This window comes from Xenopus tropicalis, chromosome 1, assembly GCF_000004195.4.
Source record: "Xenopus tropicalis strain Nigerian chromosome 1, UCB_Xtro_10.0, whole genome shotgun sequence".
Lineage (NCBI taxonomy): Eukaryota > Metazoa > Chordata > Amphibia > Anura > Pipidae > Xenopus > Xenopus tropicalis.
The window spans coordinates 214,780,646-214,805,805 of record NC_030677.2 but is presented as its reverse complement, the minus strand read 5'-3'; the positions used below and the strand labels follow the sequence as shown (position 1 = coordinate 214,805,805).

The following is a 25,160-nucleotide window of genomic DNA, read 5'->3' as shown; positions in this document are numbered from 1 at the left end:
ACCAATGGCAGGGGCACAATGGCAGTGGCACCAATTAGATAAAGTTAAAACTTTAACCAAATAAGAAAAAAAGAACCAACTGCAAAGTGTCTAAAGCCAACATGCCAATGCTTCCCCCCCCCCCCCCCGGGGCCGACACTGAATAATCACAACTCACAGCTCTTTTCTCACTTTGCTTCCAGTAAATGTGTCAGTGACTATTTCCTACCCGGGCCCCTCGGGCCCTTCCTTCCTCTTTCTCTCAGCTTCCTGTTTGGCCCAAGTGCAGCTCTGTATCCCCCCCCCTGTATCTGTGTATGGGGGGGCAGGGGGCAGAATGTGGCTGAGCCGGGGCAGCTGCTGCCCAATCCCTGCTGTTTAGCTGTGGAGCAGTGTTTATGGGGTTTTTATGTTCTTTGTACCTCATCTTCCCTTTATTAATTCTCATTTTTCTTTGATCTTTGGGAATATTTTGGTTTGTTGATTTGTAATTACAGAGTTTGGGTTAATATTTCCCACTTTGATTCCTTAGAGACTCATTAGAGACTCATTAGGGACAGACAGATTAGAGAGAGACAGATTAGAGAGAGACAGATTAGAGAGAGACACATTAGAAACACATTAGGGACAGATAGATTAGAGAGAGACAGATTAGAGAGAGACAGATTAGAGAGAGACACAGGTCTATATGCGCTGACCAATGAGGGTCTTTGTCTTAAACCGCCTTTAAGCTACAAGATAGAATTTATTGGTGAAAATGAATTATTAAATATAATTTCCATGAAAAGGGGAGACTTCTTTACTAGGATTTTATAAAAATGGACTCGTTATCCCCCCCGGACCCCCCGCTCAGTCGTAACTATTTCCTCAGTAATTCAGTTTCATTCCCCCAAATTGTTGTTTGAGATGGGAGGGAATTCTGTATTTATGGGATTATTTGTATTGGATTTGACTTTATTAATTATGAATTTCCATTCCTTGGGGAGTTGTTTTTAATGAACTGACCCCCCCCCCCCCGAGCGCTTTCCATGGATCCCATAGAGATTTGTATTGTGTAGAACATTAAGGGGCCCATTTACAAACCATCAATGTTTTTTTCTTCTGCATTTGGCTTTTTAGCGCTAAAAGTCACAGGAACAAAAAAAGTGACTATTCCAAGATTTACTGTGCGACAAAATGGCTAAAATTCCAAATCCGACGATTCTCCATCTAAAACTTGGGGAGACTGAGCGGCTTTATTGGGGGCAGGAATGGGAGCAGAGAAGCAACATTTCCCTCATTCGGTTGATGGGAGTTATTATACAATCTGTCCGGGCAGCGAGTCCGTCTGAGGGAGAATAAAAAGTGGAATCTTTACTTGTTGTTTTGCCCTTTTATGTTTAGATATGAAATTCCTGCTGCCCCCGTCCCCCCATGCACCGCACTAACGTCCCCACCACTGTTCCCTCTAAGCTGTGCGCGTGTGCGCGCGCACACAACTTTCCGAACCCGCGCACACAAATTAAAATAGCGCGCACAAAAATTTAATTTTTGCCTAAAATGATTTTTGCCTTTGGAAATAACTCAGACGTCTCCTCGGTCTCCCGCCCTCGTTACCCCGGCAACAGGTACTTCTGGCTCCTGTCCGGTGCAATGTGTAGAGTGTCCGTGCGTACCTGCGCGCGTACTTGCCCACGCACGGACGTCTGGGGGGGGGGGTGCGCGCAAGGAGCACGTTCAGCACCGGACAGGAGCCAGAAGTACCTGTTGCCGGGGTAACGAGGGCGGGAGACCGAGGAGACGTCTGAGTTATTTCCAAAGGCATTGCGCTGTGGGAAGTGCTGGATGGCACGTCATGAGGACCAGGTAGGTGTATACAAGTATGTACAGCACAGTTACACTGCCATCCCAGCTAACATGGAGATTCTGCTTTGGTAGTGCTGGCTCAGCAGCAAACAAATCAATGGGGCATTAATAACTTTGGCATCAGGCTTCATTTTTACCAGCCAGGGGGCAACCGTAGTTGGAGATGTGGCATAGGCACACAATGTATAGTGAAGGTCCTTCACTGAAGGAATGCTAGGTGAGGGTAAGGTTGGGGGAAAGACAAAGTCCTGTCCTGATTTCTAAATGTGTAAATCCTTATAGGCAGTTTTCGCCCCAGCGAATTTTCATTTCAGAATGATCAATTTGCAGAATTAGCAAAATTGATGGACATTGGTGCCACATTCTTAGCTTCGAGTGCAGATTGTGAGCGTGGTTTTAGTTTAATGAACAATCTGAAAACGAAGCAAAGGAACCGTTTACAGTTAGAACATTTGGAAATGCTGATGCGTATTAAGAGTAACCTTCAAAATGGAGGCACGATAGATCTTGACAGAATTTATTCAGACTGGATAAATATGAAAGATCGCAGAGAAAAACTGTGAAAACTAAATTACTCTTAGTTTCGAAATGCTACCTATAAAATATAATTACACGTTATTAATAGGTATAGCATTTAACAATGAAACTTGTTTGAATAAACAGTGTTATTGATAACTGAAATAACATCGTGTTTTTGTAACTTGATTTAGACAAACTGAAAGACCTGCGCAAAAATGCCCATAACTGAACTCCAACAAACATTCTGTAGCGCACAAAAATTTAATCTTGCTTTAAAATGCGCACGGATTATATTTTTTGCGCACACAGCCTATAAAAAATTAGAGGGAAAGTTGATCCCCACTGGATTAAAGGAACAGCTCAGTGTAAATGTGAAACTTTGTAAAATAGACTGAGAAAATACTATCTATAAAGGCTAGAGTGGGCGGAAATCTAACATAATAGCCAGAGCACTACTTCCTGCTTTCAGCTCTCTAAGCTGTTAGCAGTCAGTAACCAATCAGTGGGAGCCATATGGGACATAACTGTTTGCTATTAAATCTGACCTGAGTGCTCACAAACTAACTGACCGTTATGTCCCATGTGGCCCCCCCCTAGTCACTGATTGGTTACTGACTAACTAAGAGGTTAGAGAGCTAAAAGAAGGAAGTAGTGTTCTGGCTATTATGTTAGACATCCGCTCACTCCAGACTTTAGTCAGACATGAGAAGGAAGGAGAGACAGACGGCAATTGCTAAAAGTAGGAACAGGGGTAGAAATTTTTACTGATTCTGTTTAGAAACTTCCGTATTTCTAGAAGATGAAGTTATACAGTATATGTAATGTTTATCTTTACTAAAGTTCCACAACCCTAGATTCTACTCTCCAGTAGAGGGGCCATTCCCCCCCACATTGTTAGTTTGTGGGTTCCTCTGTGAGTATTAGTGAGTCGGATCTTTCTATTCTCTGGGAATATCTCTGGGTAATGATGTAGAGGGGCCATTCCCCCCCCCCATTGTTAGTTTGTGGGTTCCTCTGTGAGTATTAGTGAGTCGGATCTTTCTATTCTCTGGGAATATCTGTGGGTAATGATGTAGAGGGGCCATTCCCCCCCCCATTGTTAGTTTGTGGGTTCCTCTGTGAGTATTAGTGAGTCGGATCTTTCTATTCTCTGGGAATATCTCTGGGTAATGATGTAGAGGGGCCATTCCCCCCCATTGTTAGTTTGTGGGTTCCTCTGTGAGTATTAGTGAGTCGGATCTTTCTATTCTCTGGGAATATCTCTGGGTAATGATGTAGAGGGGCCATTCCCCCCCCATTGTTAGTTTGTGGGTTCCTCTGTGAGTATTAGTGAGTCGGATCTTTCTATTCTCTGGGAATATCTCTGGGTAATGATGTAGAGGGGCCATTCCCCCCCCCCCATTGTTAGTTTGTGGGTTCCTCTGTGAGTATTAGTGAGTCGGATCTTTCTATTCTCTGGGAATATCTCTGGGTAATGATGTAGAGGGGCCATTCCCCCCCCCCCCATTGTTAGTTTGTGGGTTCCTCTGTGAGTATTAGTGAGTCGGATCTTTCTATTCTCTGGGAATATCTCTGGGTAATGATGTAGAGGGGCCATTCCCCCCCCCATTGTTAGTTTGTGGGTTCCTCTGTGAGTATTAGTGAGTCGGATCTTTCTATTCTCTGGGAATATCTCTGGGTAATGATGTAGAGGGGCCATTCCCCCCCCCCCCATTGTTAGTTTGTGGGTTCCTCTGTGAGTATTAGTGAGTCGGATCTTTCTATTCTCTGGGAATATCTCTGGGTAATGATGTAGAGGGGCCATTCCCCCCCCCCCCATTGTTAGTTTGTGGGTTCCTCTGTGAGTATTAGTGAGTCGGATCTTTCTATTCTCTGGGAATATCTGTGGGTAATGATGTAGAGGGGCCATTCCCCCCCCCCCCATTGTTAGTTTGTGGGTTCCCAGATACAATATTTCAAACATTTCAGGGAATTATGATGAATCCTCTCTCATTTATTACAGACTTTATACTACATGGCAGCTTCCTGATCCATTTCCCACATGTGACAGTTGATTGGGTATATAGAGGCCTGGGCACAGCTGCAGGGGCAGAAGGGGCAGTTAGTGGGAGAGCCTTACAGGGGCGCCATCTCCTCGCTGCCCCCTCTCCCTGTGTCTCTCCGGTGCCTCTTGGCTCCTATATAAATAAAACAAAGTCCCATTAGTAGGAAATATAACGACTCCATACGGGTTTATAGCCCCACAAACATTATCTCTCCCCAAACCTCTCATTGTTTCCTATCTACTAACTTTTGAAAATGAAGCAGAAAAAAACATTTTGACCTAGTGTGACTCCGCCCAGTTACACCCCTAATCTACCTGAAGCCCCACCCACTTCCATATTATTTATACAATGAATGACACCAAGGGGCAGATTTATCAAATCTCCCTGCCCCTGGTCTGGGCTTGTGTCAATAATAATAGAACTTGGGGGAGTGGAAAAGTCATCAGACGTACCCCAATTTCTAAAGGAATTCCCCCACATTACCTGCCCCCCGCTGCTCCCACTTCTCCCTCACAGTAACGCACAGGAGGATGAGGATCAGAACGGTCAGAAACAGCGGCTTCAGCACCAGCGACACCCGAACACTGTGAGAATAACCCCGGGGTTAGATGTGCAGCCGCTCCCCTCAGTGCCCCCCACTTATTGGCTAAGGAGATGGGGGAAACATTTGCCCCCTGTTTCTAGAATCCAATGCACACAGTTTACTCTTCCACTTTCCTGGTGTAAATCTAAGAAACCCATAATGTTTGGGGCATTTGGGACGTGGATAGGGGCATTTGTACATGTATAGGGGTATTTGTACATGTATAGGGGCATTTGGGACGTGTATGGGGCATTTGGGATGTGTATGGGGCATTTGGGACGTGTATGGGGGCATTTGGGACGTGTATGGGGGCATTTGGGACGTGTATGGGGGCATTTGGGGCGTGTATGGGGGCATTTGGGACGTGTATGGGGGCATTTGGGGCGTGTATGGGGGCATTTGGGGCGTGTATGGGGGCATTTGGGGCGTGTATAGGGGCATTTGGGATGTGTATAGGGGCATTTGGGGCGTGTATGGGGGCATTTGGGGCGTGTATGGGGGCATTTGGGGCGTGTATAGGGGCATTTGGGGCGCGTATAGGGGCATTTGGGGCGCGTATAGGGGCATTTGGGGCGCGTATAGGGGCATTTGGGGCGCGTATAGGGGCATTTGGGGCGCGTATAGGGGCATTTGGGGCGCGTATAGGGGCATTTGGGGCGCGTATAGGGGCATTTGGGGCGCGTATAGGGGCATTTGGGGCGCGTATAGGGGCATTTGGGATGTGTATAGGGACATTTGAGGCACGTATAGGGGCATTTGGGGCACATATAGGGGCATTTGGGGCGTGTATAGGGGCATTTGGGGCGTGTATAGGGGCATTTGGGGCGTGTATAGGGGCATTTCATAGTTACCAACCCTGCATTTCCCGACATACTCAGCAGTGATTATTTAGTAGCAGTAAATGTAGAACAACGGGACTTGCTGAATAATCACTGACGACTTTTTGCTCCTCATCCGAGCAGCTTCTCCAGTTCAACTGACTGGTATGGGAGGTCCTCACCATATAAACTCCTCCCACTCATCCAATCAGAATGGCGCATTGTAACTCTTCAGCTACAGTCGTCTCTGTGAGTCACATGACACCTTGGTGCAGTTACCCCTCCCTGCACAGTGACATGCACCATTGTGATTGGATGAGTGGGAGGAGTTTATTTGGTGAGGACCTCCCATACCAGTCAGGTGACCTGGAGAAGCTGCTCGGATGAGGAGCAAAACGTCTTCAGTGATTACTCAGTGAGTCCCGTTGTTCTACATTTACTGCTACTAAATAATCACTGCTGAGTATGTCGGGAAATGCTTTTCCAGGGTTGGTAACTATGAAATGCCCCTATACACGCCCCAAATGCCCCTATGCACGCCCCAAATGCCCCTATGCACGCCCCAAATGCCCCTATGCACGCCCCAAATGCCCCTATGCACGTCCCAAATGCTTTAGATCTATTTATACTAGCTATGCCATGGCCTGGAGGGATGAAAATCTTCAGTTATAATGATTGTTATTATATTGGGGGGGGGCACCCAGTCTGCTAAAGCCTTTCCCATAGTCAGTTTGGATAATGGGAATAATAACAGGGGCCAAACCATGAGTGCGGGGGGGCAGCCGGTCCCACTTACTATGAGTCTGAGGCGCCTGTGGCTTTAGGGGTACCTGTAAAGGGGCAAGAGCAAGAGGTAAATAGCATTATATGTAACTGTCCATCCCAAATTAGGCCCCTCCCATATACAGAAATAACAATACAATAACAGCCCATATATATATATATAATGTAGGGGTACCTGAGAGCCAGAGTGAAGCCTCCCCAGGCCCAGCGGCTGTGAGAGCCCGGACTGTAACCATGTAACTGCTGCCGGGTTCCATGGGAATTCTATGTTCCATCACATTAGGGGGTAACCGCTGGGATTCCTCCTCTATCACAGTATGTTCCTTCCAGGCCACCATATTTAGCTGCAAACAAGAGAATGAGAAGCCGGGGCTGCACTTTGTATCCATCCTGCCCCATCTCAGGGCAAATAGCAGCAATGCAAGTACATAGCCAGTAACTGAGCAGCACAGTCCCACCTCCATGTAGGCTCCGCCCATCCAGCCCATAATATTCACTATCCGGGGGGGGTAAATCCCCTTGGAATCTCCTCTCCTCCGAGCTGATTGGTCAGACTGTGGCACTGATGGAGCCGCTCAGATACAGGAGGGGGAGGACAAGGGAATGAGGAGCAGCAGTTGGAGGCTGAAGGCCATTTGGGGAAGAAGCTTATTTGCCCCACAGATACACAGATAGTCCCAGGGGTTCAGGTCGGTGATACATTTGGGTGCAATTAAGGGTGAGGATCTACAGCTGAATAACGAATAGCCTCTCCCTATACTGTATGTAGAAGGAGAAGTTAATCCCATCATTGTTTTCACACTAGGGGGGATCAGGTCTGGGCTGTTGGGTCCCACCAGGTTTTCCCGGTGGCCCAGTCCGACCCAGATCTTGGATATGGACCTACCTTTGCTGCTGTTTTATGGACAGTCTATTGTAATGACTGGGGCGGAGTTACTGGGATTGTACTGATACCTGATGAAGGGGCCACTCCTGAAACGCTGCTTTGTTTGGCAAATTAACGTAAGGGGATCTTCTGTGTGCTGGAACGTTCCTTGCACGGCCATTTAGTTGGGGTGCTGCCCCCCCATGTTAGCACCGGGGTACATGAGAGGCAGGTGTGTGAGTGCAAGTACTTTGGTTCACCCCAATACTCACAATTCTCTTTGGGGATCTCACTTTTCTCAGTGACTCAGACTGGCAGTTAGCAATGAGCCAATTATCTCGCTGGGAATTGACTTGCAGCCCATATACTATAGGACATTATTTTTGACGCATTATTTTTGACCAAACCCACTTTGTGACCACGCCCATAAATGCCACACCCATTTTACCCAAACACACCCAAGATTTTCGAATATAATCACTACAGAAAATGCATACTCAGAATAGTAACCCCATACATGCCAGTTTAATTACTAAATGCAATGGATAGCTGGCAAATTAACCCCATACATGCCAGTTTAATTACTAAATGCAATGGATAGCTGGCAAATTAACCCCATACATGCCAGTTTAATTACTAAATACAATGGATAACAGCTATTTAAACTCCATATATACCAGTATAGTTACTAAAAAAATGGATAGCTGGCAAATTAACCCCATATGTGCCAGAATAGTCACTAAATAAAATGGATAAAGACATTTAAACTCCATATTTGCCTGAATAATTACTAAAAAAATGGATAGCTGGCAAATTAACCCCGTATTTGCCAGTATAATCACTAAATAAAATACATTACTGGCAATTTAACCTAAGAAGTGCCAGTATAACTAATACAGAAAATGTAAAACCAGCATGTTAACCCCACACATGCCAGTATAATTGCTAAATAAAATACATTGCGGGCATTTTACCCCAGTTATATCCGTATAAGTAGCGCCTAAAATATATAATTAGCATATGCCAGTATAATGGGTAAATAAAATGGATAAGGGGCATATTAACCCCAGATATGCCAGTATATTTTACTACTTTTGCTCCCACATTGCTTGTCTCTCTCTGCCTGTCTTAAACTCCTGCATTCCACAGTGGAACACACGGCCATCTTGGATTTTTTTCTGCAGGGGAGAAGAGCAGGGCATTTAGGGGCATATTTATGGTAGTGTGTAAGCCAACATCACCCCTTGTAGGTGACAGTTCAAATCTAATTGCTAATTGGTTGCTATGGGCAACATCACTGGCAATGTTGGCTTACACACTATAATAAACATGCTGCACCCTCAATATAGGGGCCGTTCCCCAAAACGTGTGTTTGCAGAACGGATGTGGGGGTGTAAGTCATGGGATGGGGGGGTCTCTGTTACCTGGTACCCAGTAAGGGCCTCGTGCGTCTCCGACAGTCGCCATTTCAGGGTATTGTTATTATTATTAATCGGAAACTGTGTGAATTGTGGTTTCCCCAGAGCTGGAATAGAACATAAGAGAGAAAAACATTTTATTTAATTGTCAGTTTGCAAAAAATCTGCAACAATCTGCAGAAAATACATTAACAGAGAGGGGGGGGTCCAGAGCAAACGGGGGTAACATTTTATATTATATTTATTTACAGTGTATATAGTGCCAGCATATTCCACAGTGCTGTACAGAGATTATACAAAATTCCCATCAGCCCCTGCCCCAGTGAGCTTACAATCTAAGGTCCCTATCCCATTCCCATCAGCCCCTGCCCCAGTGAGCTTACAATCTAAGGTCCCTATCCCATTCCCATCAGCCCCTGCCCCAGTGAGCTTACAATCTAAGGTCCCTATCCCATTCCCATCAGCCCCTGCCCCAGTGAGCTTACAATCTAAGGTCCCTATCCCATTCCCATCAGCCCCTGCCCCAGTGAGCTTACAATCTAAGGTCCCTATCCCATTCCCATCAGCCCCTGCCCCAGTGAGCTTACAATCTAAGGTCCCTATCCCATTACCATCAGCCCCTGCCCCAGTGAGCTTACAATCTAAGGTCCCTATCCCATTCCCATCAGCCCCTGCCCCAGTGAGCTTACAATCTAAGGTCCCTATCCCATTCCCATCAGCCCCTGCCCCAGTGAGCTTACAATCTAAGGTCCCTATCCCATTCCCATCAGTCCCTGCCCCAGTGAGCTTACAATCTAAGGTCCCTATCACATTCCCATCAGTCCCTGCCCAGTGAGTTTACAATCTAAGGTCCCTATTCCATTCCCATCAGTCCCTGCCCCAGTGAGCTTACAATCTAAGGTCCCTATCACATTCCCATCAGTCCCTGCCCCAGTGAGCTTACAATCTAAGGTTCCTATCCCATTCCCATCAGCCCCTGCCCCAGTGAGCTTACAATCTAAGGTCCCTATTCCATTCCCATCAGTCCCTGCCCCAGTGAGCTTACAATCTAAGGTCCCTATCACATTCCCATCAGTCCCTGCCCCAGTGAGCTTACAGTCTAAGGTCCCTATCCCATTCCCATCAGTCCCTGCCCCAGTGAGCTTACAATCTAAGGTCCCTATCCCATCAGTCCCTGCCTCAGTGAGCTTACAATCTAAGGTCCCTATCCCGTTCCCATCAGTCCCTGCCCCAGTGAGCTTACAATCTAAGGTCCCTATCCCAGTCCTATCTGCCCCTGCCCCAGTGAGCTTACAATCTAAGGTTCCTATTCCATTCCCATCAGTCCCTGCCCAGTGAGCTTTCAATCTAAGGTTCCTATTCCATTCCCATCAGTCCCTGCCCAGTGAGCTTACAATCTAAGGTCCCTATCCCATTCCCATCAGCCCCTGCCCCAGTGAGCTTACAATCTAAGGTCCCTATCCCATTCCCATCAGTCCCTGCCCCAGTGAGCTTACAATCTAAGGTCCCTATCACATTCCCATCAGTCCCTGCCCCAGTGAGCTTACAATCTAAGGTCCCTATCACATTCCCATCAGCCCCTGCCCCAGTGAGCTTACAATCTAAGGTCCCTATTCCATTCCCATCAATCCCTGCCCCAGTGAGCTTACAATCTAAGGTCCCTATCCCATTCCCATCAGCCCCTGCCCCAGTGAGCTTACAATCTAAGGTCCCTATCCCATTCCCATCAGCCCCTGCCCCAGTGAGCTTTCAATCTAAGGTCCCTATCCCATTCCCATCAGTCCCTGCCCAGTGAGCTTACAATCTAAGGTCCCTATCCCATTCCCATCAGCCCCTGCCCCAGTGAGCTTACAATCTAAGGTCCCTATCCCATTCCCATCAGCCCCTGCCCCAGTGAGCTTACAATCTAAGGTCCCTATTCCATTCCCATCAATCCCTGCCCCAGTGAGCTTACAATCTAAGGTCCCTATCCCATTCCCATCAGCCCCTGCCCCAGTGAGCTTACAATCTAAGGTCCCTATCCCATTCCCATCAGCCCCTGCCCCAGTGAGCTTTCAATCTAAGGTCCCTATTCCATTCCCATCAGTCCCTGCCCCAGTGAGCTTGCAATCTAAGGTCCCTATCCCATTCCCATCAGCCCCTGCCCCAGTGAGCTTTCAATCTAAGGTCCCTATTCCATTCCCATCAGTCCCTGCCCCAGTGAGCTTGCAATCTAAGGTCCCTATCCCATTCCCATCAGCCCCTGCCCCAGTGACCTTACAGTCTAAGGTCCCTATCCCATTCCCATCGGTCCCTGCCTCAGTGAGCTTACAGTCTAAGGTCCCTATCACATTCCCATCAGCCCCTGCCCCAGTGAGCTTACAATCTAAGGCCCCTATCCCATTCCCATCAGTCCCTGCCCCAGTGAGCTTACAATCTAAGGTCCCTATCCCATTCCCATCAGTCCCTGCCCCAGTGAGCTTACAATCTAAGGCCCCTATCCCATTCCCATCAGTCCCTGCCCCAGTGAGCTTACAATCTAAGGTCCCTATCACATTCCCATCAGCCCCTGCCCCAGTGAGCTTACAATCTAAGGTCCCTATCACATTCCCATCAGCCCTGCCCCAGTGAGCTTACAATCTAAGGCCCCTATCCCATTCCCATCAGTCCCTGCCCCAGTGAGCTTACAATCTAAGGTCCCTATCCCATTCCCATCAGTCCCTGCCCCAGTGAGCTTACAATCTAAGGCCCCTATCCCATTCCCATCAGTCCCTGCCCCAGTGAGCTTACAATCTAAGGCCCCTATCCCATCAGTCCCTGCCCCAGTGAGCTTACAATCTAAGGTCCCTATCACATTCCCATCAGCCCCTGCCCCAGTGAGCTTACAATCTAAGGCCCCTATCCCATTCCCATCAGTCCCTGCCCCAGTGAGCTTACAATCTAAGGTCCCTATCACATTCCCATCAGTCCCTGCCCCAGTGAGCTTACAATCTAAGGTCCCTATCCCATTCCCATCAGTCCCTGCCCCAGTGAGCTTACAATCTAAGGTCCCTATTCCATTCCCATCAGTTCCTGCCCAGTGAGCTTACAATCTAAGGTCCCTATCCCATTCCCATCAGTCCCTGCCCCCAGTGAGCTTACAATCTAAGGTCCCTATCACATTCCCATCAGTCCCTGCCCCAGTGAGCTTACAATCTAAGGCCCCTATCCCATTCCCATCAGTCCCTGCCCCAGTGAGCTTACAATCTAAGGTCCCTATTCCATTCCCATCAGTTCCTGCCCCAGTGAGCTTACAATCTAAGGTCCCTATCCCATTCCCATCAGTCCCTGCCCCAGTGAGCTTACAATCTAAGGTCCCTATCCCATTCCCATCAGCCCCTGCCCCAGTGAGCTTACAATCTAAGGTCCCTATCCCATCAGTCCCTGCCCCAGTGAGCTTACAGTCTAAGGTCCCTATCACATTCCCATCAGCCCCTGCCCCAGTGAGCTTACAATCTAAGGTCCCTATCCCATTCCCATCAGTCCCTGCCCCAGTGAGCTTACAATCTAAGGTCCCCATCCCATTCCCATCAGCGCCTGCCCTAGTGAGCTTACAATCTAAGGTCCCTATTCCATTCCCCATCAGTTCCTGCCCCAGTGAGCTTACAATCTAAGGTCCCTATCCCATTCCCATCAGTCCCTGCCCCAGTGAGCTTACAATCTAAGGTCCCTATGCTATCAGTCCCTGCCTCAGTGAGCTTACAGTCTAAGGTCCCTATCACATTCCCATCAGCCCCTGCCCCAGTGAGCTTACAATCTAAGGTCCCTATCCCATTCCCATCAGTCCCTGCCCCAGTGAGCTTACAATCTAAGGTCCCTATCCCATCAGTCCCTGCCCCAGTGAGCTTACAATCTAAGGTCCCTATCCCATTCCCATCAGTCCCTGCCCCAGTGAGCTTACAATCTAAGGTCCCTATCCCATTCCCATCAGTCCCTGCCCCAGTGAGCTTACAATCTAAGGTCCCTACCCCATTCCTATCAGCCCCTGCCCCAGTGAGCTTACAATCTAAGGTCCCTATCCCATTCCCATCAGCCCCTGCCCCAGTGAGCTTACAATCTAAGGTCCCTATCACATTCCCATCAGCCCCTGCCCCAGTGAGCTTACAATCTAAGGTCCATATCACATTCCCACAGTAAGGCTATAATGATTTGGGTCAGTACTCACCAATACACCAGTACTTTATTCACTATATATTATAAGGAACTCCTCGGGGGCTTAGAATATCCCTATATGTTACAATAGGGGGCACTTTATTCACTATATATTATAAGGAACTCCTCGGGGTCTTATAATATCCCTATATGTTACAATAGGGGGCACTTTATTCACTATATATTATAAGGAACTCCTCGGGGGCTTATAATATCCCTATATGTTACAATAGGGGGCACTTTATTCACTATATATTATAAGGAACCACTCGGGGGCTTATAATATCCCTATATGTTACAATAGGGGGCACTTTATTCACTATATATTATAAGGAACTCCTCGGGGACTTATAATATCCCTATATGTTACAATAGGGGGCACTTTATTCACTATATATTATAAGGAACCACTCGGGGGCTTATAATATCCCTATATGTTACAATAGGGGGCACTTTATTCACTATATATTATAAGGAACTCCTCGGGGACTTATAATATCCCTATATGTTACAATAGGGGGCACTTTATTCACTATATATTATAAGGAACTCCTCGGGGGCTTATAATATCCCTATATGTTACAATAGGGGGTACTTTATTCACTATATATTATAAGGAACCCCTCGGGGGCTTATAATATCCCTATATGTTACAATAGGGGGCACTTTATTCACTATATATTATAAGGAACCCCTCGGGGACTTATAATATCCCTCTATGTTACAATAGGTTCATGCCTGCATGAAACCAAGAGCAACCAGGAGAACAGCAGTAAAATGGCTCCCATTGAGCCGCTGAGAGTCAGATGCAGACATTGAAGGAAGATCAAGCGAGGAGCTGCCAGGACCCAAAGTGCAAACTGTGCACAGAGGCCTCAGAGACAGCCCAACAGATAGCGGCCGGGGGTATGAAGGCAGGAACAGCACAACCAAACAGCTGTCTGCCCATGGGCCAAACCCTTCCAAGTCAAGATGGGAGATTCTACAGAGGGACATGGAGAATAAGAGGGCTAAGATTCTCTGGGACTTCCAGATCCTGATGGACAGGCAGGAACGGGCCCATCAACCAGACGCCCCGGTAGCAGATAAGAACCAGTAGCTGTGGGGATAGATGTGCCAGGGCCAAATGACAATAAGAAGGAGCAGAAAAGCTAGAGATGTACCAAGGCCAATGTGCCCAGTGGTGGGGCTGTGACTCAGATGGGAGAAAATGGTCCGACAGGTCCCAGGATCAACACTAGAGAACTCTGTCCACAATAGTGCAGGGCCAGTACTAGCCAATATAATGTATGGAGCCCTCAAACCCCTAGGCCCTTGGTGCCCCCAATCATCTGGTTTTCTATTCTGGATAATTCTATTTGGATGAGCACTCGGGTGATGGTTTAACCCAACATTCACAGAACAGTTATGATAGAAGCTGAACAAATCAAGCAAGATCCCTATGAATTAGTGCTGGGTTAGGCTTTGTGTACGGGGTAAATACATATTTTTAATGGATCAAAATAAACAAGATAATTTTTAACTGAAATATTTGTGCCAGAATATCAAATGATTGCCTACCTGCATGAAGCACAGATGACCTACAGTACAAGACCCCCTCATTGGCCCATCTCTTCCCCCTCCCCGAGGAAAGGAGCGCTGACTAGATACCAACGTATAAAACCTATTCTGGTTTTGGCACATGTGGAACTTTGATCTCTGCTACTTGTTATATTGGCTCTATAACCTTATATATCTGACCTCCCTACTTGGAAACCCCCCCGATGGCCAATAGCTGAAGCTGCTCTGTATGGGGGGGGGGGAATGGGATCAAATCCCTTCGATGTGCAGGACTGAACAGCTTTGGCCAATGTTTCATTGCAGTTATTGCTACACAAGGGGGTCACGCCAAATACTGAGAGCGCCATTCACTTACTTTAGCCCCACACAGATATTTTTTTTAAAAAATTACAAAGCTATGGGAATACCCGGCCATCGTGTCCTCCCTGTATCTTCAGTTTTGCCCCTTGTTCCTTCTGAGAGATCCAGTTGGGCAGTTGTTCCTTCTGAGAGCCCTGATTGGGCAGTTGTTCCTTCTGAGAGAACCAGTTGGGCAGTTGTTCCTTCTGAGAGCCCTGGTTGGGCAGTTGTTCTTGTTGTGGTTTCATGGCCTCCATGTTCCGTTCCATATACCCATTCCGGGCTCCACCCTGAATAAACAAAACATTATATTTACAGGCAGATTTATCAGCTTTAGAGACAATAATCAAGTTGTGTTGTGTAGCAGAGAAACATTCCCACACAAACACAATCACATTGTTCCATTTATTATTAAATAGCCGGAAAATCTTGTTTATATTGGTTGGGCTAAAAGGAGCCAGAGCTCCACATAATGTACAATACGCAGTGAAACTGAATCTATAAACACAAATAACTCTGCCTTAAACCCAAACAATGAGAAGGAATTATGGGCGACAATGCCTTATTGCCTAAAGGAACATTAAAGTTAAACTAAGATAAAGTTGAAATAAAATCCCTGTTGGCTCCTACAGAAACTCAGGCACTTGGGCTCTTCCTGAGGCCCCTGGATCCATGGTGCCTCCTGTCCCAAAAATCTAGCGATTGGGGCAATGGTCATACCTGCCCATACCCGATGCTCAGCCTTTGTGCCACTTACCTCCTATCCACCTTTTTTGTTGATCCCCCTTTCTCTGTATGGATAAAAGACAAGAAAAGAAGAAGAAAAAACAGCCAGGTGCCCTGTAGCCCAGCAATTGGCAGGGTGGGGTTACAGGGCATCAGGGGAATAAAGTTTTGAGGTGGGGGCTTCTCAGGGGCTTTTTCTATGGGGATTGAGATTCAGAAACAGGGTCCGTCCCCGTGGGACGGGGACAGGTGGTAACATTAATTTATTGTGCCCTTACCCAATGGCACAGTGAAGAGCAGGACGTATTTAGAAAGAGAAAAGCGAAGCAGCCAACCAGGAGCCTCGATACTTACGGCTAATCTGACTGTGGTGTCAGTATAACAAACACGTACACCGAATTATCTGAAGGCAAAAAAACAGTAAGTGGCTTTGTTTCCTACAAGGCAAAGACCTTGTCTGACAAATCAGAATCTAACCCTACAAGCTCTAGGGCAGGGACCCCCAACCAGTGACTCTGGGGGGGCAACATGTCGCTCACCACCATTTTTGACGTTGCTCCCAGTGGCCCATTTTTAATATCTCTGGCTTGGAGGTGAATTTTGGAAACCTAGAAACACAGTTATACCCCAAGCAGCGCCTCCTGGAGGCCAACAGTCCACATGGAGCTACAAATAAGGAACATTTTCATGCTTGTGTAATCATAACACTTCTTGTCCAACTACCAAAATGGTCTCTGTTGTTCCTATTGGGTGATAGGTCTCTGCCTCGTAGGAAACAAAGCCACTTACTGTTTTTTGCCTTCAGACAATTCGGCGTACGTGTTTGTTATACTGACACCACAGATTAGCCATAAGTATCATGGCTCCTGGTTGGCTGCTTCACTTTTCTCTTTCTAAATACGTCCTGGGGCACCATAAATTAATGTTACCATCTGTCCCCGTCCCACGGGGACGGACCCTGTTTCTGAATCTCAATCCCCATAGAAAAAGCCCCTGAGAAGCCCCCACCTAAAAACTTTGTTCCCCTGACACCCTGTAACCCCACCCAGCCAATTGCATCACAGTCACAGTCTCCAACCACATTATTTGCCCCTGGGTAGATTTTCTGCTGCTGGTGGTGAGTTCCCATTCCAACAAATGGACATTTTTTGTATAAACTACAAACTGTAAAGGGCTGTGTCAGGTGAGGCAGAAGGGAAGGTTTCCTGGGGGGACCCCGGGGCCCCAGTCTGGTGCTGGAGGCATTTGCTGAATTGTGTGAAGGTAAAAGGCAATTGGTGGCTCTGTATCCGATAAGGGGGATTCCTATGGAATGGAGGCCGGAGTCTGCCAAAAAGTGTTACACTTGTGTTGAACTACAAATGTCTGCACTGCTGTGAGTAAGATTTAACACTTTCAGGGTTGGATTTTGATTTAACATTAGATATCACAACTGTGAGTTCTCTCCCTCTTTACTTGTCTTTATTTTATATATAGAGAATCATGGGAACAAACAGAAATGTAAAAGTTGAACAGTAGGGCAGCGCCACATTGATCAGTCAGTGATACTGAAGGGGCAGAGGAAAGGGACTCTACAAACAAATGGCCAATTGCCCAAACTGGCAGCCATTCACAGTAGCACTGAGGGCAGGTTAATGCCCCCAATAATACTCACCCCCCGCAGGTAACAGAGTATCTGTAAGTACCTTAGTATCATCCCTACTGGGAATCCCCACGGGTAGAACTGACTGTCACGTAATGTGGAAGTGAAATTGTCATGTAATTATGTAAGTTTTACCCCTAGAGAATCACATAGGGAACAAGTCATAGTAATCTGGGTGCTTTGTTGCCCATTGGGAGTGTTTATTCCTGTGGGCCTAATGCTGCTAGCACCGGGGGTTATTAAAATATTAATTATATATAGTGATCCTACCCCCCCCCTTAACTGCCCCCCCCCAGTGTAACCAATCCCAACTGGGCCAGCCTTTCCCCATAACTGAGCCTATTCCCTTTATCAGCTTAGTCGCTCTTCCCTGTACTTTCTCTATTTCATTACTGCCCCCCCTTATATATTTATATATAGTGACCCCCCCTTAACTGCCCCCCCCCCAAGTGTAACCAATCCCAACTGGGCCAGCCTTTCCCCATAACTGAGCCCATTCCCTTTATCAGCTTAGTCGCTCTTCCCTGTACTTTCTCTATTTCATTACTGCCCCCCCCTTATATATTTATATATAGTGACCCCCCCCTTAACTGCCCCTTCCCCAGTGTAACCAATCCCAACTGGGCCAGCCTTTCCCCATAACTGAGCCCATTCCCTTTATCAGCTTAGTCGCTCTTCCCTGTACTTTCTCTATTTCATTACTACCCCCCCTTATATATTTATATATAGTGACCCCCCCCCGTTAACTGCCCCCCCCCCCCAGTGTAACCAATCCCAACTGGGCCAGCCTTTCCCCATAACTGAGCCCATTCCCTTTATCAGCTTAGTCGCTCTTCCCTGTACTCTCTCTATTACATTACTGCCCCCCTTATATATTATATATAGTGACCCCCCCTTAACTGCCCCCCCCCCAGTGTAACCAATCCCAACTGGGCCAGCCTTTCCCCATAACTGAGCCCATTCCCTTTATCAGCTTAGTCGCTCTTCCCTGTACTTTCTCTATTTCATTACTGCCCCCCCCTTATATATTTATATATAGTGACCCCCCCTTAACTGCCCCCCCCCCCCAGTGTAACCAATCCCAACTGGGCCAGCCTTTCCCCATAACTGAGCCCATTCCCTTTATCAGCTTAGTCGCTCTTCCCTGTACTTTCTCTATTTCATTACTGCCCCCCCCTTATATATTTATATATAGTGACCCCCCCTTAACTGCCCCCCCCCCCCCCCCCAGTGTAACCAATCCCAACTGGGCCAGCCTTTCCCCATAACTGAGCCCATTCCCTTTATCAGCTTAGTCGCTCTTCCCTGTACTTTCTCTATTTCATTACTGCCCCCCCTTATATATTTATATATAGTGACCCCCCCTTAACTGCCCCCCCCAGTGTAACCAATCCCAACTGGGCCAGCATTTCCCCATAACTGAGCCCATTCCCTTTATCAGCTTAGTCGCTCTTCCCTGTACTTTCTCTATTTCATTACTGCCCCCCCCTTATATATTTATATATAGTGACCCCCCCCTTAACTGCCCCCCCCCCCCCCCCCCAGTGTAACCAATCCCAACTGGGCCAGCCTTTCCCCATAACTGAGCCCATTCCCTTTATCAGCTTAGTCGCTCTTCCCTGTACTTTCTCTATTTCATTACTGCCCCCCCTTATATATTTATATATAGTGACCCCCCCTTAACTGCCCCCCCCCCCAGTGTAACCAATCCCAACTGGGCCAGCCTTTCCCCATAACTGAGCCCATTCCCTTTATCAGCTTAGTCGCTCTTCCCTGTACTTTCTCTATTTCATTACTGCCCCCCCTTATATATTTATATATAGTGACCCCCCCCCCTTAACTGCCCCTTCCCCAGTGTAACCAATCCCAACTGGGCCAGCCTTTCCCCATAACTGAGCCCATTCCCTTTATCAGCTTAGTCGCTCTTCCCTGTACTTTCTCTAATTCATTACTGCCCCCCCCTTATATATTTATATATAGTGACCCCCCCCCTTAACTGCCCCTTCCCCAGTGTAACCAATCCCAACTGGGCCAGCCTTTCCCCATAACTGAGCCCATTCCCTTTATCAGCTTAGTATCAGTCTCATTGCTTTGCTACCAATGAAACGTTAGAGAGCCTGGAGCTGTGAGAGAGCGTTGGAACAGGTTTAACTGAGCCTTTAACATAAATATTTAATCCAAAGGAAAAGCGTTACCGTAATGTGAGGGAACTGTATCAGTATATGCAGTAAATCCATCGGAGCCGGTCACCTCCATCCCACATACAATAAGGATCAGGGGCCCCAGGGAAGAGGGACACATTGTCAGGTTGCTCCCGGCTCAGGTCTGAGGATGAAGGAATCGGCGTTTGTGCTTCTCTGAGCCGACCCAGCGGTTCCTCTTTGTACTGTCAGAGCGGGAAGTTCTTTGGGTTCCCACAGTCTAGACAGTCCCCTAGGGGGTCATTGCAGCTCAGTCTGGTTGGTTCAAAGTTACTCAAGTTATAGTCCCCCAGTAGCCCCTCTATTGCCCAGAGATGTTGGGATTCCCTAGTCTTTAAGGGGACTCTCCATGTGATTCTGCCTTTTTGGACCCCAATACTGGAGGGGGTGGATGGTACCCAGAGCCTGAGGTCCACTTCAGGCTCTGGGTACCATCCACCCCCTCCAGTATTGGGGTCCAAAAAGGCAGAATCACATGGAGAGTCCCCTTTTTAAGACTAGGCCCCAGTAGGATGGTAGACCTTGCTATTGTTCCTTCTAGGGGTGCAAGTTAGGATCAGTGTAGTTAGTAAGTCAGTGACTCTAGGGGGGCCACATGGGGCATACCTGTCAGTTAGTTTGTGAGCGCACAGGTTAGATTCAATAGCAAACAGTTATGTCCCATGGGGACCCCCCTACAGTCACTGACTAATTAAGAGGTTAGAGAGCTGAAAGCAGGAAGTAGTGTTCTGGCTATTATGTTAGACATCTGCCCACTCCGGCCTTTATACATTACATTTGTGCCCAACTAACTATATTGAAAGTAGGGATGCACCGAACCCACTTTTTTGGGTTTAGCCGAATCCTGGAATCGGTGCATCCCTTATTGAGAGCATTTTTACTCTGCGCAGTCTGATTGTTTTGCCCAGTTTCATTTTTACATTGAACTATTTCTTTAATAGTGGGAAAATCCTAACGTTTGGGTGTTTCCCAAGTCGGCCCATTGGGATAGTGTTTGCTCCGACCGACCATCCTGGTGAGGCCTCAGGAACCAGAATTAGGCCACGGAACCCAGGATTTTGGGTTTGGGTTCGGCCCAGATTCTGCCGTTTCAGCTGGATTCAGATTCAGGCAAATCCACTCTCCTGACCGATCCAAATCCTTAATATCACATGATGTAAATTTGTGTTCGATTCTGTATTCGGCTGAATCTTTTACAAAGGATTTGGGGTTCGGCCAAATCCAAAAATACTGATTGGTTCATCCGTAACTAAACCCCCCTTCCATAGCAACACGTCATTCACACCAACATCAGGCGCTGAGGCCCAGACCATTTACCCACCATTTACATTGGAAATATACAAATCCCCCCTATGAGGCTTTAGCATACGCCGTACATACGTTATGTGGGAAACAACCGTTTAAAGGGAAACTATACCCTCAGAATGAATACGTATCCAACAGATAGTTTATATTATGATGTAAGATGTTGACTTTTAAACAGGTGACCCGTGAATGCTGCCTGCTGATTGGTTGCTATGGGTTACTGGGCAAACTTAGTGCCTTTTATTACATAACATCTTTTGACTCAATAAAAAGGGGGAATTAAGGGAAAAACTGACTGACGTTTTCTGACTCACAAGTTCTCAAGCAAAGTGAGAAACAATCTGTGAATCTACTGGGAAATACGGAACAAAAGTCAATACAACACTTTGTGGTTTGAGAGGAAATATCTGAAACAAGGAAATAACAACGGAATGTGTAATAAATAATATATGTACTTATAACTGTGTCTGTAATCCCTATTCAAATATGTGTATATAAACTTACTGGTCTGTAACATGGGCTGCAATCCATGGGATGACTCCTTATACATGAGCAGTGGGGGTGACGGGGCCCCTAAGGACCAGTTAGAATTTAGCTAATTGCTTATTTGCTGTCCTACATACCCCGGTGTAATTAAGGGGGGCTGAGCCTTTCTTAATATAAATAATTTGTATTAATTAACATTAATGAATGAAAATGAAGTGTTAGCGAGCAGTTACACACAGTTGGGCCCCACAGCCTCTGGTACAAGCCCTTCAGGTTCCCAATAACCAAGCGATGATCCAAATGTCCCGGCGCTGGTTCAGGAGCCCCGGGCGAAGCTACTGACCCAAAGCAGAGGTTCTTTTATACCAAAATTACCCTCTAATCCCAACTGCCGACTTGGGCAATATTGTTTCAATAACAGCAAATATTCAGCTTTTGTAACTGGTCAGATTGCGAGTTTTATACCTTTAGCCAGGGATTAGTCGGATAAATTGGGTATAAATATATATATATAATATACTAATACCAAGGAAACTCCCAGTGGCCCCGGTGCCAGTGGCCCCTCCTGCCCACCCAACCATTTGCCCTCTGTGCCTATACCAGGGCCACTACTCAATTCTATATGAGAGGAAAGGGAAGACATGGAGCAAAGGACAGATAATTGTATGTAACAACCAGTAATTAAGAGATTAATCAAGTGAGTAAACAGAAAAGGAAACATGGAGAGTGGCCCTTGGGCTACGGGTTCCTGGTGGCCCCTTAGTCCGACTCTGTATATACGGCTATTGTTTGCCTCCTGGTTTTATTCTTAGGAATATTTGGTGGGTAACAATACCAGTGTTTACTATGGAACAATAAGCAGTAACTATGGGCTGCTTACCCCCAACAGTGCCCCCCAGACTTACCCACTAACAGTGCCCCGCAGACTTACCCACTAACAGTGTCCCGCAGACTTACCCACTAACAGTGCCCCGCAGGCTTACCCACTAACAGTGCCCCGCAGACTTACCTACTAACAGTGCCCCCAGACTTACCCACTAACAGTGCCCCGCAGGCTTACCCACTAACAGTGCCCCGCAGGCTTACCCACTAACAGTGTCCCGCAGACTTACCTACTAACAGTGTCCCGCAGACTTACCTACTAACAGTGTCCCGCAGGCTTACCCACTAACAGTGCCCCGCAGACTTACCTACTAACAGTGTCCCGCAGACTTACCTACTAACAGTGTCCCGCAGACTTACCTACTAACAGTGTCCCGCAGACTTACCTACTAACAGTGTCCCGCAGGCTTACCCACTAACAGTGCCCCGCAGGCTTACCCACTAACAGTGCCCCGCAGGCTTACCCACTAACAGTGCCCCGCAGACTTACCCACTAACAGTGTCCCGCAGACTTACCTACTAACAGTGTCCCGCAGGCTTACCCACTAACAGTGCCCCCCAGACTTACCCACTAACAGTGCCCCCCAGACTTACCCACTAACAGTGCCCCCCAGACTTACCCACTAACAGTGCCCCGCAGGCTTACCCACTAACAGTGCCCCGCAGGCTTACCCACTAACAGTGCCCCGCAGGCTTACCCACTAACAGTGCCCCGCAGACTTACCCACTAACAGTGTCCCGCAGGCTTACCCACTAACAGTGCCCCGCAGGCTTACCCACTAACAGTGTCCCGCAGACTTACCTACTAACAGTGTCCCGCAGACTTACCTACTAACAGTGTCCCGCAGGCTTACCCACTAACAGTGCCCCGCAGGCTTACCCACTAACAGTGCCCCGCAGACTTACCTACTAACAGTGTCCCGCAGGCTTACCCACTAACAGTGCCCCCAGACTTACCCACTAACAGTGCCCCGCAGGCTTACCCACTAACAGTGCCCCCAGACTTACCCACTAACAGTGCCCCGCAGGCTTACCCACTAACAGTGCCCCTCAGACTTACCCACTAACAGTGCCCCGCAGGCTTACCCACTAACAGTGCCCCGCAGGCTTACCCACTAACAGTGCCCCGCAGACTTACCCACTAACAGTGCCCCCAGACTTACCCACTAACAGTGCCCCGCAGACTTACCCACTAACAGTGCCCCGCAGACTTACCCACTAACAGTGCCCCGCAGACTTACCTACTAACAGTGTCCCGCAGACTTACCTACTAACAGTGCCCCGCAGACTTACCCACTAACAGTGCCCCGCAGGCTTACCCACTAACAGTGCCCCCAGACTTACCCACTAACAGTGCCCCGCAGACTTACCTACTAACAGTGCCCCCAGACTTACCCACTAACAGTGCCCCGCAGGCTTACCTACTAACAGTGTCCCGCAGACTTACCCACTAACAGTGCCCCCAGACTTACCCACTAACAGTGCCCCGCAGACTTACCCACTAACAGTGCCACGCAGGCTTACCCACTAACAGTGCCCCGCAGACTTACCCACTAACAGTGCCCCGCAGACTTACCTACTAACAGTGTCCCGCAGACTTACCTACTAACAGTGCCCCGCAGACTTACCCACTAACAGTGCCCCGCAGACTTACCCACTAACAGTGTCCCGCAGACTTACCTACTAACAGTGCCCCGCAGACTTACCCACTAACAGTGCCCCGCAGGCTTACCTACTAACAGTGTCCCGCAGACTTACCCACTAACAGTGCCCCCAGACTTACCCACTAACAGTGCCACGCAGGCTTACCCACTAACAGTGCCCCGCAGACTTACCCACTAACAGTGCCCCGCAGACTTACCCACTAACAGTGCCCCGCAGGCTTACCCACTAACAGTGCCCCCCAGACTTACCTACTAACAGTGCCCCGCAGACTTACCCACTAACAGTGCCCCGCAGACTTACCCACTAACAGTGTCCCGCAGACTTACCCACTAACAGTGCCCCCCAGACTTACCCACTAACAGTGCCCCGCAGACTTACCCACTAACAGTGCCCCGCAGGCTTACCCACTAACAGTGCCCCGCAGGCTTACCCACTAACAGTGCCCCCCAGACTTACCCACTAACAGTGCCCCGCAGACTTACCCACTAACAGTGCCCCCCAGACTTACCCACTAACAGTGCCCCGCAGACTTACCCACTAACAGTGCCCCGCAGGCTTACCCACTAACAGTGCCCCGCAGGCTTACCCACTAACAGTGCCCCGCAGGCTTACCCACTAACAGTGCCCCGCAGGCTTACCCACTAACAGTGCCCCGCAGACTTACCCACTAACAGTGTCGGACTGGGGGAGCCAAGGACCCATTAGAAACCCTTAGGCCTTAGGCCCACTCTCCCCTTCTCTGTTCTCTCACTTTATTTAGTCTCTTAATTACTTCTTTTTACATTCTATTATCTATCCTTCCTCAATGCATTGTTTTTCTTCTCATATAGAATTGAGTAATGGCCATGGTATAGGCACACAGGGCAAATGGTTGGGTGGGCAGGGGGGGCCTCACACAGGGGCCCACTGGGAGTTTTCCTGGTATCCTGGGGGGCCAGACCGACACTGCCCACTAACCCCTGTTCTTTTTATTAAAGATATAGGATCCTTTATCCAGAAACCCATTAGCAAGAAAGATCTGAATTTTAAAAGTAAAAAATGTTTGTGTGGTGCCCAAACCATTCCCCAGACACCTGGTGGGGTATCAGTGGAGGCAGAATGATGGGAAGGGCAAATACCTAGAATGCACACTGGCTGCGCTGTACAGTAGTTGGCTTTACTTGCCCTTAAGTGCCTGAACCAACTAATGTTCTAGTGCTCCAATGAGCAGGGTCTGAGTTTGGACTTGAAGAGGTTCAAGCTGAGTCTCTTGCAGAGAAATGCAGGGAACAAGTGGGCAATCGAGTGCTTTTGGGGTGCAACGATGGTGCAAATGTTATGGGGGTCGTT

General features: G+C 47.9%; 1 protein-coding gene across 1 annotated transcript; it reads right to left on the bottom strand.

Annotated features, from left to right (window-relative positions):
• Positions 1-3,794: 3,794 nt before the first annotated feature.
• On the bottom strand, positions 3,795-19,634 carry LOC116408248. The gene is made up of 7 exons (XM_031895031.1): positions 19,488-19,634; positions 14,993-15,214; positions 8,862-8,962; positions 6,748-6,916; positions 6,586-6,619; positions 4,872-4,972; positions 3,795-4,520 (listed from the first exon to the last, which is right to left on the bottom strand). Exons 1-7 carry the CDS (start codon positions 19,591-19,593, stop codon positions 4,459-4,461), a joined length of 795 nt encoding a protein of 264 aa, XP_031750891.1. The 5' UTR covers positions 19,594-19,634; the 3' UTR covers positions 3,795-4,458.
• Positions 19,635-25,160: the final 5,526 nt, after the last annotated feature.